General features: G+C 40.1%; 1 protein-coding gene across 7 annotated transcripts in view; it reads left to right on the top strand.

The window, feature by feature from the left end:
- cd47 (CD47 molecule) overlaps positions 1-15,876 on the top strand; it is an 84,927-nt gene that overhangs the window by 25,799 nt on the left and 43,252 nt on the right. For all 7 annotated transcript variants that reach the window (XM_008107790.3, XM_062974858.1, XM_062974857.1 and 4 more), the window contains exon 3: positions 13,570-13,659. In XM_008107790.3, coding sequence (XP_008105997.2) covers positions 13,570-13,659 — 90 coding nt within the window. The remainder of the gene's footprint in view (positions 1-13,569; positions 13,660-15,876) is intronic.

Below are 15,876 nucleotides of genomic sequence, written 5' to 3'. Positions count from 1 at the left end.
TCATGACATTGCAATGCCTGATGAAGAAGAAAACTTGGGTTTTTTACCTTCCCAGTCAGAACTGGAATCTTCTCAGCCAGATCTTTCCCAGGCAGATCTGGGAACCTTGCACCTGCAAGAAAGTTGTGTCCCAGAAGTATGTCAAACAAACCCTGAGCCTACATCTCCCGTGTTCTCTCGCCATGAGTTTTGTAAACAACAGAGGGGTTTGGAAGCAGCTTCGCGCAGGAGTGCGAGGATAGCAGCTAAGAATGTACCCAATTAAGTCTGCTTTTCGTGAGAATCTTTAAGGAGTCAGACATCTGGTCTCAGAGTTTAGCTTTCGTTTCTGGTTCCCAGAGAACTGCTTCGGCGGGAAAGTTAGACTCTATATAGGTGTTTTACCCGCGTAGTAACTTCGCGGAGTCAATTCGTCAGCCTCCGGAGCGAGTTGTGTCTGGACAGCGCGCTCCGATTCAAGTCTCGTTCCTGCTCAAGCCTTGCCTTGTTTCCAGCCTCCGCTCCTGTTTCCCAGCCTTTGTTTACCTACGGATCTTGCCTTGTTTCCCAGGATTAACCCTTGCCTTGTTTCACGGATTTTACCAAGTTATTCCACGGACCTTGTTCTTGTTCCTCGTTACCTTGTTCCACGTTTCAAGCCTTGTTTCAAGTATCAAGTTATTTCCTAGCCTTGCTCAAGTTCATGGACTAAAGGACCTTGTCATCTCCCCTCACTTTGCCTGGCAAAGTGAGTGTTTCGGTTATTGGATTACAACTTTGGACCTTAATATTTCATATTGGACATTGTTTCTTTGGACTAATTTTGACCTTTCCTGAAAGGTCTGCTTCTGGACTAACTTTTACATTTGCTTTTACTAACTTTATATATTCCCTTAATAAAGATATTAGATAGAATCTGGCCTCTGCGTATGGTTATTGGTGCTCTGTAGCCTGGGTCGTGACAGGTGCAGACACCACAGCAGCCGGATGACCCTCTGTCACACCTCCAGCATGGCCTTAAGGCTTGCAGGGTGCAGAGACAATCTTGTCCACCATCACCCCATGGTCTGCAAGTAATACTGACAATTTTTAATAGTCACACCCACTTTTGGCTAAAAAACAGGTGAAATAAATGTGACTATTAGGCCATGAAATACAGTGATACCTTGATTAAGAGTTTAATTTGTTCAGTGACCAAGCTCTTTACTCAAATTGCTCTTATCTCAAAGCAATGTTCCATTGAACTGCATTGAAATGCTATTAATCTGTTCTAGCCCCCCCCCCAAACCTGCTCCCACATTATTGTTACGTGCTTTAAAATAAGAAAATGTACTTTATAAATGACAAATAATGTATAAATGCACATTCACATGGCACAATAAAAAAGATAACCTTTAAAATGGTAGAAGCACAAAATTGTGGCAAGGAAGCACAAAGTGAAGAGGCAGAAGCATCATTTTCTTCAAACTTCTCATTTCAGCCTCCCTCCCTCCCTTGTTCTCTCTCTTCATGAAGCCAAATATACCAGGAATAAAACCCACACAAAATCAACTAACCTAAAGTTCCTCCAAAAGCAAAGCAGACAGCAATCTCCTGAAGAGGAAAAGCTCGAGGCACAGAGGCTGTTCCCTTGAAGCCCTGTACTCTCATGCTAGCACACTCCCTCTCGCACTAGCTCTTAACTCAAAATGCTCTTAAGTTGTGTTGCTCTTAAATTGATGTTCCATTGTATTACAATTGTAGTATTAGTTACAGTACAGCTTTCATATCTGCAGGTAATACATTTCTGAACATACTGTGGAAACAGGAAACTGTGGATCATAGGACATCCTATTGAAATGAATGACTTTTATTGGAAATTACCATAGTCTTACAGGGGGATTTAGAACATTCCTGGAGAGGTATTCTTTCAAGGAATTTGCCTAGGTCCTCCAGGATGACTCTGTGTTAACTTCTATTGGAAGTATACCATAACTAGAAAATTCTTAAGAGATAATGTATTTTGTTGGATGTGGGTAGATAAAAATGTGGTTGCTGGACCCACGCATAAAGGGGGATTGTATTGCATACTCCATTTTTCAGTAAGTGCCCAGACCTTTACTCACAGTTGAAACCACCTGCAAATTTTCAGGCCTTTTCTGTCTGTCCTGACATGGCAGAACTTTAGATTTAACCCACTTGTGCTCCTAATCCTCACTCACTTAAGTTATATTAAAACTTTAACAACGGGAAATATCCTTTTCTGTTAAGAGAAAGGGAAAGCAGGAGAAGAAAAGGAAACTACTGATTCTCTGAGTTGAGTGAAGTTCCAAGGATTTCTGAATCTGAGAGGTAGAGAAGAGAATGCTTCAGTGCTGCAATCTTTACCCCTTCCAATCCCCATCAGCTGGAATCAGAAGAGAAAGGGTGAAGGAAAAAGGAGATAGCCTTCAAGGACAGCTTTCCTTGTTTTGGCATCAAAACTGTAAATTAGGGCCAAACACAAGAGGACTAGAAAAAAGAGGAAGAAGGGAAGTTCTTGATGCTGAAGTCTGCAGAGAAAATGATAGAGGAGGGGAACAAAAAGAGCAAGCTCAGGCCGGTTCCACACAGGGGAAAAGTCCAGTCTGATCGAGGTTTAAAAAACTCTGGTTAGGCCAGACTTCTATCCCCACACTGGCCCAATATCCACGCTTTCCTGGGGGATGGTGTCCAGAAGCCCTGTAAGAAGGTCTGGCAATTTTCCTTCTCATCCCTTTTTCTGGCGCATCATTTCTACGTGCCAGGATAGGGCCGGCAGCAGGGAAAAGTTATCTTTCTTTTTAAGTCTTGTTTAAGGGGTTTTGGGAGGGGTGGGGCTGTCTTGGGTTTTTCAGGCTGCAGGAACCCAAAAATCCTGAGATAGCTGTGTGAATTGGGATCGGAAGTTGTGCGACACAATCTGTGGGCCCAATCCACACAGCACCCACAGCTTGAAAGACCTGGGTCTTTCTAGCTGTCAAAATTGGGCACACAGCAGGGTTTATCTGCTTTGTGCCGAAGGAATTCATCTTTACCTGAGGCCTCGTTTGGATGCCCCAGGTAAAAATATGGGAGGGTGCGCATTTTCCACCCTGTGTGAATGTGTCTTCAGCTGTGTCAGCCCAAATGCTGCCAGCACTGTTTTGAAGGGATGTCTCAGCTGATGAAGACTCACATTGTTACGTGCCTTCAAGTTGACACCATTGTATGCTGACCTTGCCATAGTGGTGTTTTTGTTGTTGTTGGAAAGATTAATTCAGAGGCTTGCCACTGTCCTCCTCTAAGGCTTGAAAAAGTATAACTCACCTAATTTCACTCAAGAGTTTCCCAATGGGAATGCTGGTTGCAGGAATTGAGGTCCTGGTCTCCTGAAGTCCTGGTTAGATACACCAACCATTACACCATGCTGGCTTTGAGTTTCCTTCCCTCAGTTGGACAGCTGCAGAAGTAGCAGTACCTGTAGCTGCAGGGAGTAACTGCTGTTTGCACACTTCTTGCTCTCCTACCCATAGCTCACTATCACCTAGAAAAATGGAAAACGAATTGAAAGCGAGAAAAGCTCTTATCAGGAAGTTTTCCTAATGTTTGGGTGGACTTTCTTTCGGAATGTTTTGCTTTGGATTTTTTTGTTAGGGATATATACTACATTGAAGGGATATATGTAGGGATATATACTACATTGAAGGTAATTTAGATAGGCAACAAGAAATAGGTACTGTGGAGAAGTATAATGTTCAATAGAAACTGCATTTGTTAAAAAGCAGGTATTGCCACTGTGAATATCTAAGTCTTGAAACTGAGAGAATCAGAGGTGGGATTTAATTTGTAAGTCATTTAGTCAAGGTCCTTTGGAAATAGTGAAAAAGTACCTCCTTAGCTGACCATCTAAATTTTGCTTAAGCAGGAGAGTAGCATCTTCCAAGATAGTCTTTTGTACTGCTACCTTTTCACTATGTAACATGATTTTTGTTCATGGGTTATAAATGTCATTTTAATTGGTTCTGTCATAAAAACATGGAGAAATTTATTAAACAACCAAAGTGTTGTCTTTGTGGGACATCCTGTAGCACATTTTGCTATAGTTTTTCAATGAATATCTCATCAAGTCTCAACCAATTCAACAAAGTTTCTGGAGTATAACAACTAGGCTTGCTCAAATAATTCGTTTTCCCCGTTAACCGTTATTAATTCGTTATTTTCGTTTGTTTTGAAGCAATTTTGAAGCATTGGTTGTCCACACGTCTGGATATCGCGGTTTCGAATCGCGAGAGGCCGTTTTTCGTTATGTCGTCGTTTTTTTCGTTAGGAAAAAAAAGCTTTTGCAAAAAAAAAAAAAAGCCACCCGAAAGGTGGCTACTCTCTGCGGGCCTCCAGGTGCCCCCCACGGACCCATACACTTTGCCGCCTTCCCCGGCAGCCGGAAAGGCCGCGGAGGCTCCAGGCGGCCGCTGCACATCCAGGCCTCAATTTCTGCCCTTCCCCAACAGCCGACATACATACACACGCACACACACACACACATCTCCATATCCATGTACACCCGCCCTCCTCCACTACCTCCTCGCCCCTTCCCGGGAGGGCATCTCTTTCCTGGGACGGCGTCCTATGTGAGGCCAGTGCTTGGCGCCTGGCTAGGCCTCGCCTCCCTTCTCAGGCAGCAGGCCCAGCCAAACCCTTCCTCCACCTTTCCCTCCTGCAAAGGGCAGCCGCTCGGAAGCCCAAGGCAGCAGGATGGCGACAGAGGAAAACCACCCTCTGTGGCTGTGCTCCGACCTCAGCCAGCAAAACATTCTGGACTCCAACTCCCAGAAACGCTTGCAAGCTTCTTCAATGGCTATGAATTCTGGGAGTTGAAGACCCAAGCGGTTTCCAGCAATGCCAATGGATGGCGTTCGGGACTCCAACTCCCAGAAACCCTCGTGGATGGTTCAAAGACCAGGGATTCTGGGAGATGAAGTCCACGGTACCGGTTGAAAAGGCCATTGGCCAGGCGCCAAGGGAAAAAGGACGGCAAAAACAAAGTCACCCTCCTTTTCTATATGACTGGCCTTCATGGTCTCTCAATTAGCAATAATAATAATAATCTGTGGAAGGTCCAGGGTGGGAGAAAGAACTCTTGTCTGTGGGAGGCAAGTGTGAATGTTGCAATTGGTCACCTTGATTAGCATTGAATAGCCTTGCAGCTTCAAAGCCTGGCTGCTTCCTACCTGGGGGAATCCTTTGTTGGGAGGTATTAGCTGGCCCTGATTGTTTCCTGTCTGGAATTCCCATTTTCTGGGTGTTGTTCTTTTACTGTCCTGATTTTAGCTTTTCTGTAGCTAAAAATGCATATAAAATTGATTCTATAGGGAGGATAAATGATTGGATTTCAACTCCTACAGCTTAGCTTTCTCTGCCAATAATGGTACCATATCAAACTAAACCTCCCAAGATTCTGTAGCAGTGAGCCATCTTGGATATTGTAAGGGATTTTTATTATTATCATTATTATTATTATTATTATTATTATTATTATTATTATTATTATTATTATTAGACCTTGCTCCCAGGAAGGTGCCTTCGCTGTGGCTCCCAACTTATCTATCTATCTACCTTTCCACATATTCTCCACATTGTGTGTATGTGTATGTATATTATATATACATGAGCCCCGATGGCGAAGTGTGTTAAAGCACTGAGCTGCTGAACTTGCAGACCGAAAGGTCCCAGGTTCAAATCCCGGGAGCAGAGTGAGTGCCCGCTGTTAGCTCCAGCTTCTGCCAACCTAGCAGCTTGAAAACATGCCAATGTGAGTAGATCAATAGGTACCGCTCTGGCGGGAAGGTAATGGCACTCCATGTAGTCATGCCGGCCACATGACCTTGGAGGTGTCTATGGACAACACTGGCTCTTGGGCTTAGAAATGGAGATGAGCACCAACCCCCAGAATCAGACATGACTGAACTTAACGTCAAGGGATACCTTTACCTTTACCTATACACACACACACACACACACACACACACATTATGCAGGGACTATATATATATTATATATACACAGTATATATCACACACACACCAATTTAACAAAGTTTCAGCCACAAAAACAAAGTTTCTGAAGTAGAACAATGACTTTCACAGTAAAGACAACCCAATTTAACAGGAAATAAGATTTTCAAACCAGGAACAGATTTCTGCAATTATTAAAAAATGGTTTATTATAAAAGCTATGAAAATTCGCCAAAAATCAGAGGATAAGGGAAACGTTCCAAATTTTGGTGAGCTATCAGTGTTAAATGTGTTCTACCACTGTACCAAGTTGGAAGAAGATCACTCAAAAAATGAGGGTGGGAGAGTCCTGTAAAGTCCTCTCCCTCTGTGCTGTTTTTGGGAATTGCGCATGCGCGTCCGCCATTAACGAATTAATTTAGAAAATAACGAATTTTCATTAATTTCGAATTTTTGGGGGGGCCAAATTCGGAAATACCATCAGAAACGAAAAGCTGCCCCCCTCTAGTTTTGAAACGAGTTTAGAATCAAATTTTTCGTGGATCGATCAAGCCTAATAACAACTACTGTACTGTCAAATTATGTATCATAGAATTAAACAGGTATAACACTTTCAAACCAGTAATAGAACATTTTTCAAACTTTGTTACATAGTGTTATCAGATACATGTTCCTAATGTTTAGTTCCAGTTCCTTTAATCCTGTAATTTAATTTGCAAAACTGAGGACGAAAAGCCCCAAAGGAAGCAACAAGCAGAAAGCTGATTGATGGAGGCATGAGAGCAACTTGCTGACATTTCTACACAAATTACATTCTGGAAACAAATTATTTACATTAAATTAGATTAAAGTGCTAAGAAACAATATAATTAAAACAGGCGGAGAAACACTTAATTGAGATATACATAGCAGCTAAATAAACTTGTACCAACATTTCTGTAAGAATATTTTATAGATACTGTATATTTCCTCATTCACAAAGGTGGTTTTCCTGGGTCTCATACCTTTCAGAATTTATTTATAAAAGCTGATTGCATTCACAAAGGAAACATGACACCACCTTCTGGTAAAAAAGGAAACAGCAATGATACCACGTGGCCTCCTGAAAACCATGTTATATCAACTTGTTCCATTTCAAGAATTAGCAAATAATGATAACTCTAAATTTGAACACTTTTGTAATTTTTTATGGTAAATTGTCTCTAGTCAATTTGCATTCATCCAAAACCTTGTTTTTAAAAAAATAAAAGATTGAAATTTGCCTTCAGTCTTTTTAAAAAGAGTTATGTGTAAAGAATTGTTAGATCAAATTATCCCCCAAAGAACACCTACTCATGCATGCACCCACCCACACACTATATTATTTTATTCTTGGTCTGTAATTCCCAGAATTCATCTAATGCATCTAAATAATCTTGAGAAAGATAAGAAACATAGTTGGTGACTATTATACTACAGTTTATTTTCACTATTGGCAGTCTTGCGTCATAATAAATGAGATACAAATCCTCAGTCACAAAGTTTGTTGGATGGCCAGACCTGTTTGTCCACCTGACGTTGGAAGCAAGAATCATGCTCCATGTTGATCCCTTTGGAGTAAAAGCAGGATACAAATTTAATATGAAAATGCATAGTATAAAACAAGTGGAGGTATAGTTTAGTGTTGGCATCTGTTTGGGGCAAAAAAGGAGTCCTATAGTGTGGCAAGTTGGCAACCAGCCATGAACACAGAAGTACTCATGTATTAATATACTTGGTTGCCAGTTCAGGATCGTACACACTGAGATTTCAGAGTCAGCAGCTATGAAGCCCTGTGTGTGTTCCCTAACAGTTGTAAAATGTGTGTGTGTGAGAGAGAGAGAGGGGTGGGGGGAGATTTCTGGTGTCCTGCACCACTTCTATTTAGTTACAGTAGAGTCCCGCTTATCCAACATTCTGGATTATCCAACGAATTTTTATAGTCAATGTTTTCCAAATATCATGATATTTTGGTGCGAAATTCGTAAATACAGTAATTGCTACATAGCATTACTGCGTATTGAACTACTTTTTCTGCCAGATTTGTTGTATAACATGTTTTGATGCTTAATTTGTAAAATCATAACCTAATTTGATGTTTAATAGGCTTCTCCTTAATCCCTCCTTATTATCCAACATATTCACTTATCCAACATTCTGCCGGCCCATTTATGTTGGATAAGTGAGACTCTACTGTATTTCATTTTTATAACTTTCCATTAACATTCCCATTTGGATGCTTAATAGTTATGCCTTTTCTGAAGCCCATTCCCATCCTTCCCCAAAGTCCCTCTGTACATGTTAAGGGAGATAGGATCGAGAAGGAAGAGGAGCTGTGGTTCATTTTGTTTCCAACCGGAATTCTGCAGAATATCTATCTGTCTGTCTGTCTGTCTGTCTGTCTGTCTGTCTGTCTGTCTGTCTGTCTGTCTATCTATCTATCTATCTATCTATCTATCTATCTATCTATCTATCTATCTATCTCAGGTAAGAGGCAGGGGATTTATAATGCTCTCCTTTAGGACATAACACAAGGAGAAGACAAGGAAAATTGTGAACTAGTGTGAATCTTTTAAGTGGATTCTTGAAAAGTAGAAATCCCTTTGAACCCAAATAGCAGGAATTATCACGTGCAGCAGATCCCAAGTTTGGCATGGGTGCTTTTTCTTCTCTCTATAGAATGACTCTTGACATATACACGGTTCATTACAAAATCCATAATTTTAGCCCCCAAACTTGCTCAACTAATACATGAGTATACAGGGTAAACCTGGAAGTCAAAGTATAGTGGATTCTCCAGATCCACAGGAGTTTGGTTCCAGGACTATCTGCAAATGCCAAAAAATGTGGACAATCATGTCCAATATTATTAAATGGTGGTGTTGTGTACACATATGTTCAGTATGTCCATATTCATGTTATTACCATTTTATGCATAGGACATGATTCTTATTTGATAAAAATTACAAATATGTAGGGTCCACTGTAAATTTCTACTTTGTTCCAACTTTTGCTAACATGAGGATTTTAAAAGAAATGGAACTACTAATGTTGTGCTCATGTGAGCTTTTAGCTAATGGAACAGTTATAGAGGCACAAACTAAAGCTAGAAAGGAGTCACTACCATTCATTATCTTGATGACATAAAAATATACGGTTTCTAGCTATTATGGGGAAAATGGTATTATGATGCTTTACTGAACAAAGGAAAAATTAAACCAGATGCATTTTATATAAACTGGTATCTTTTTTAAAGTATACTAATGACACAAACACCAATATTAGTTTCAGATAAAAATACAGAGTACTATAGAATAGTAAAAATAAGCACTGTAGTTTGAAGTGGTTTATTCAGTGAATTTTTAAAAGACTCTATCTTTGCAATATTCAGCTGGGCTCTATTTAAGAGTTGTTAAGATTTTAACTTTCAACATGCATACTTTTGCTTTTTTAAAAATTATGGCATAACTGCATTAATTTTCCCTTGTCAGATATTTAGTAGAATCTACTGTAATTTCATCTGCCATCTCAGCAGGGTGCAAGTCAAGGAGGCAAACTTGAATTTCTGCCATTTTAGGTAGAATCTGTTTTTATTTCCTCATTTTGCCTAGTAACCATTTGAACCAATCAGTTGCTGAAGTGGGCTGTGTTCTGCCTATAGGAACATGGGAGAGACAGGAGGTTAATCCCTTTCAAATTCTGGTGCCTTCTTTGGTAATTGCCCCCCAAAGATAGCAACAGTTTGGTTTAGCTCCCCAGCATAGTAAAGAAGACACACAAACTTCAATGTGGTTTGTTTTAGCAGTCTCATCATGCTTTCCATTGCTGCTCTTTATCCAGATAACTCTTTCTCTGGGTATCAACCTGTAACTGCAGGAGCTAAAAGCAAGGTCCATTAATTCAGAATCCAGGTGTAGGCCAGACTGCTAGTAACCATAGTAGTTTAGGCAGGGCCGTAGCCAGAAAAATTGGGGGAGGTGGGGGTTTGAAAATTTGGGGGTGGTTGAACCCCTGGCACCCCCCACCCCCACTACAAACCTGTCAATATCTGTTTGAGATAGTGCCTGGAGGGACTCTTAATGTTTTGCGTCTCATAGATTTAGCATGGGGATTTGGTTAACCAATTAAAATTCATGAGTAAACCAGGGTTTTTTTTATAACCTGAAAAATTTCAGGGGGGGGGTGTGGTTGAACCCCTAACCCCCCCCCCCCACTACAGGCCTGAGTTTAGGGTCTGTCTACACTGTTGAATTAATCCAGTTTGATCCCACTTTAACTTCCACGGCACAGTGCTGTGGAATCCTGGAATTTGTAGCTTGGTAAGGCACTAGCACTCTTTGTCAGAGAAGGCTAAAAACCTTGTATGATTCCACAGCATTGAACAATGGCGGGTAAGTGGTGTCAGACAGCTCCCCTGGAGACCACCTTAACTGCCGTAACTCCATCCTTTGGAATCCTGGGATTTTTAGTTTGTTGTAGTGCCACATCTCTCAGGCAGAGAAGGGTATATCTCACAAAACTTAAGAACCCCAAAATTCAATTTAGGGGGTATAAAATTTCTGTATTTCTGTCCTAGTTGCCTGTAACTTACTTAGTTAATTATTTAAAGAATTTTAACCCACCTTCAGCAGAAATGGCTTCCAGAATTGCCTGTAGGAGATCAATATCAAATGCAGATGTTCTCCCTACAGGCTTACAATCTGAAAGAAAAGATAGATAGGTATGGACAGGGAGACTAAGGGAGAAGGGTGAATATGAAGATGAGTTAAGCAACTTAAGTCTGTTATTTTGAGATGAGCATGTTGCTGGTTGGCTCAGCCATGTTTTGCAGCATTGCTGGTTCTTGGGCAGAGGTGTACATTTTTGTTTCATTCACTGTGGCATGCAAAACAGAACACAATATTCTCTTCCTGGACAAGAATAAAGCCATTTTAATGCATTTTCAGTGAGTTTTCTCTTTTTGGCATTTTTGGGGTTAACATTCCATGATAGGTTAAAAAAATTGAACACCTTAGTGGAAGTTACAATTTCCACAAAACCCAGTGGCTGTCATGCATTATTTTTGGAATTTTGTGCAAAACAAAGCTTTTTACACCTTTACAAAAGGCAACTGTGGTAGTTTACACTTTCTGTCTTATTGGAAATGGAAAAAATCTCAGTATTTCATATATCCCTATCTCTGCATACATTTCAAGCTAGTTTCTTTCTAGATTAGACTACTGTTCCTTTGATTCTCTGGACTATAATGATCTTCCAGATAGGAAGGCCACGGAAATAAGTGCTTTGTGATTCGGCTAGGTTTTTTATACATTATTTGATATAGCATGCTATGAATAAATTTCCTATGAGATACCACATGGCTCAGGTCTCAGCTCTTAGCTGGATCTGTTCATTGTATATTTTAAAGAATTGCATGGAGGCTGGGCTGCACTGTACTGAAGCAGTTATTAAGCACATCAGGGAAACTTTGGAATATCATTGAGTTTACTCAAACCATATGCTTTGTTTCTCCAAGAATATCATAACTGCTTTGGGTGGTTTCTAAAGGACTTATTAGCTTTTTCAGTGTGTTCTTTGACTGCTTCCCCCCCCCCCCCCCTTGTTTTCATCAGTGAAGTTTCTGCAGAATTTCAGAAATAGCTGTGTGCTTCTACTCTTTCAAGTTCTATATACCCATCCCATGCCACACACACTGGAATTGATTCAGAGTGGGTACTCTAGGCCAACCCCAGGGGGTCCGCATAGTTAGGCTCCGACCCCCCCCCCCTTCTCTCACTGCTTTGGCGCTCCAGCCAGCATCAATATATCCAATGCTCAATGACTACCAGCATTTTCATGCCTGATCATACCATTATACCGAGTCAGTGATGGTGGCACTAAGTGGCATCCTCTGACCATGGGCCGCTTGAGCCTAAGAAAGGGAGATGGCCATGTAAACAGTGCTGGATGATTTTGCTCCAACTGTTCATATAACATGCTCAAAGTGCAGAGAAGCTTTGGGGCATCCCTCAACTTCAGGTAATGTAAGGCAAGGGTGCATGAAGCAGCCTTTCTAGTTATTAGATCAAATCAGCCTTGTGCATCATTGGGATGCCATGAAGTCCATTCGCCCCTGCCCTATCTAATTCCGCCTGTGTAGATGTGTCCCCATTCAATTCTGTTTTCAAATTTAACACATATGCTGTCTTTTCTGCACTAACCTTGAGTTTTCCCATGCAACTTGCCTGAAAATATATAGTTCTGAGCTTCATAGGACTATTAAGGCACAGGGCTTATATGAAAAAATTAACAACCTCCAGTTGTGGTGTTTGTGACTGTACTTGACAATTGCTGAAGTGTGTGCAGTGAATTTGCTCCTAGATCTGTTCAATTTCTCCCATTCATGGGAGTTTGGAGAAGGGGATGCTTCCACACCAATGTCTCCTAGCACTACCATAAAAAGACATAGCAAATGTGATCCATATTTACCTTGGAACATCTGAAGTATGCTACGGACCCAGATTCTCTTCAGTGTCCCCCTGATCCCCATGATCTTGCTTTTCTTAAGTCATTAGCATTAACTGGTTTGATTAAGGAGATGTTGAATTAATGTTAGGATGCAAAGTGCTTAGAAAACAAACTCTGTGGTGGTACAGATTTTATAAGCATTTAGGATGGATAGCAAGCCATTGTAATAAAACATGTTTGGAGTTCCAATTTGTTAGCATATTGACCTGAAATTGAGCATGAATTAATGAACTTGGTGGTAGAGACTAGATTAGGAGAACAATAAAACTGAAGAATGTGCATTTTCAAATAGGGCTATACAGAGAGTGTATCTCCAGGTGTTGTTGAACAGTAACTTCCACCAATAATAACCAAGGGATGAGAGATGCTGAATATTGCAGTTAAACATCATCTGAAGAGTTGCACTTCATCAACCCCAATCTAGAACTATTTAAAAAGCATTTTAATTCAAAAGTGTCTGTCTGTCTGTATGTCTGTGGATGCCGTAGCTTAGAGCAATCCTTGCTCATGATTCTAAACTGGAACAAGTTTTTCTTCATTTCCTTTGAAAATAGTCCACTTGAAAGCAATGTAGAATTATATGTTCAAATCTTTAATGCATGTGCACATATTTAGTAACTATACTCCAGGGGATACCAGTGGATGGAATATAAAGGTTTTTAATATCTGCTGATAGTCTGCTCTATTATCTTTCTGATGTTCTCTGTAAAATGCTTATGGAATGTCAAAATGAAATTGGAGAGCTGTCTTTTAATGTTCATTTTCCCTCCTTTCCCCCTGAGAGTAAGTATATTGAGATGGAGAAGCTGCTAGTATAGGGAATAGAGAAATGTCCAAGAGACTGGTTCAGGAATATCCAGTCATGCTATCATTTTTAAGTGGAAAGAGAACAATTATGACTTAGGCTGTGAATGGTTTGTTTATCAAAACGTATCTAGAAAACACAAATGTGCAAAGGGATTCATATTTTCCCCCCAATTAATTTAGAACCAGTAATTTGTAAGGTAGCCCTAGCTTATGTTATGTATTTCTACAATAATACAGGTGATATTTACTATATTTATTTTACTTGTAGCTTCATGGTTTCAGCCCACAGAAAACTCCTTCATCATTGCCACCGTGATTGTTGCAGCTGTTTTGTATTTTTCTCAGTCAGTGGTTGTAGGTAAGTACTACGTTTCATATTCTTTTATCAGTGCTAGGGCTTATTTTATTATGAAGTACTTTCCATATGAATTAGAAATGATTAAATGGGGAGAAATGCTCTGCAGCCCCCTTCTTCAAATATTTAAGGTTACACACTTTGAGCAATGTGTAATATAACTTTTAACTAATATTTTCTATGCTTTAAATATAATATAGAATGAAAGATGGCATTACAATTAATTTGACGTCTGCCATTTTTTGTGTATACAGTACAATCTATGAATGGTAATTAATGCTTTCTACAATTGATAGTACAAAAGAAGCTTGTACATGTCTCTGGCTTTTCAACATCTTAGTCATCTAATTAACATAAAGATAGGTGCTGGCTGCTATTATATTATCCCAAACCATTCCTTCTTTTTATACAATTATTCTGTTAAGATACTAGTATAGAAATATTATGCCTTTTTGTTACGCATCTATTTCTCCAGTAGATAATATTATACTCATCCTTTCTAGACTGTTTTAAAAGAGTATTTCAAATATTCATGTTCAGCTGAGGAAAAGAGAGATATTTGAGTGTTATGAACAGCTATAGACAAGTACAATTGTAGCTTTTTGCTGTTGGTACACTGCTACAATTTAGGAGAAATGGCAGGAACACAAAAACAGGCAGAGGGACCTCTTTTTGCTCACTCTTACTTTGAGAGATCAAGACTTACCTGTGTGTGTATCTGTGTGCCTTCAAGTGACCACATGAATTTCATAGGATTTCTTAGTCAAAAATACTCAAAGGTGATTTTCCAGTTCCTTCTTCTGAAATACAGTATAACATACAGAACCTGGTATTCACTGGTTGTCCCTCATCCAAGTTCTAACCAGAACTATGCTTAGCATCCAAGATCTGGTGGGATCTGGTGCCTTTACCATATGTAGGCTATCAGAGCTTCTATCTAGAACAAAAAAATGTTCATGCTAGTTGGTGAAAGGACATACCTTTATCATTTAAAAACAAGTACAGTGAAACCTCGACTTACGAGTGCACCAACTTATAAGTTTTTCAAGTTCTAGTGTTGCTTCTACTAGTGCCCCCCTTTTCTAGCAGATTGCCTTTCAATGCATTTCAATGGGAAAATTGTTTTCAGATAAGAGCAATTTGTGGTAAGAGTTTGGTCACAGAACAAATTAAACTCATAAGTCTAGGTATCACTGTAATCCTTTCCCTCCTGTGTCATTGCACCAGGGTGAAATGATAAAGGGGAATGGTTCCAGGCACTTGAAAAGAACCAGAGAAGCCCTCCTTGGGTCCCAAAGATCTCAATAGCTATTGGCTGGTTGCTGATAATGGCTATTTCTGCTGAGATACTTAGATGGATGGTTGTTATACAACTCCAGTCAATTTTAGAGTGAATTGTGTTTCTAGATGAATTTCAGTCTAGCTTTAGACCTTGTGTCAGTCTGCTTTGATTGATTTTTGCCAAGGAACATATAGTGAGGTGTAGCCTTGCTCCTGATGTTCTGGATATGCTGTATGGGTTGGGCACTGGAGGTGCTTTGGTACAATGCTACCATTGTACCAATAACAGAATGATGGTGTTGGAAAACTATTTGCTTGCTAAAGCCTTGCTTTTTATATTGTTAGGTTCCATATGGCCCTTTTCTATTCTCCCATGCTATTTAACTTTTGCCTCAAGGATAGGAAACCTCTTTCAGAATGAAAACTGATTTCAGTTCCATAGATGTTCTGAGCAGTTTGTTTTTAGTTTTTCAGAAAGTGGTGGAAACTGTAGAAAGGCTGTGAAATTAACAAATTATGGTATTGGGAACAGTGATGTTACCATATGAAGAACTGCAGAGTGCTAGATTTAGCACCAGGGCACAAGTTTCACCTTTCTTGATATACATGATATTATTGAGGGTTTTGGGATATGTCAAAAAACAGGTGATACCTAATTTTATTAATTCTCACATCTAGTTTGAGTTAAGCAGTTTGTTTGTTTTTTTCGTGTCAGTGACTTGAGAAACTGCAAGTCACTTCTGGTGTGAGAGAATTGGCCGTCTGCAAGGACGTTGCCCAGGGGACGCCCGGATGTTTTGATGTTTTTATCATCCTTGTGGGAGGCTTCTCTCATGTCCCTGCCTGGAGCTGGAGCTGATAGAGGGAGCTCATCCGTGCTCTCCCTGGGTGGGATTCGAACCTGGCAGCTTTCAGATCAGCAACCCAACTTTCAAGTAA

This window comes from Anolis carolinensis, chromosome 3 (assembly GCF_035594765.1).
Source record: "Anolis carolinensis isolate JA03-04 chromosome 3, rAnoCar3.1.pri, whole genome shotgun sequence".
Taxonomy (NCBI): domain Eukaryota; kingdom Metazoa; phylum Chordata; class Lepidosauria; order Squamata; family Dactyloidae; genus Anolis; species Anolis carolinensis.
The sequence above is the reverse complement of the archived record's forward strand: the minus strand, read 5'-3'. Positions and strand labels throughout refer to the sequence as shown.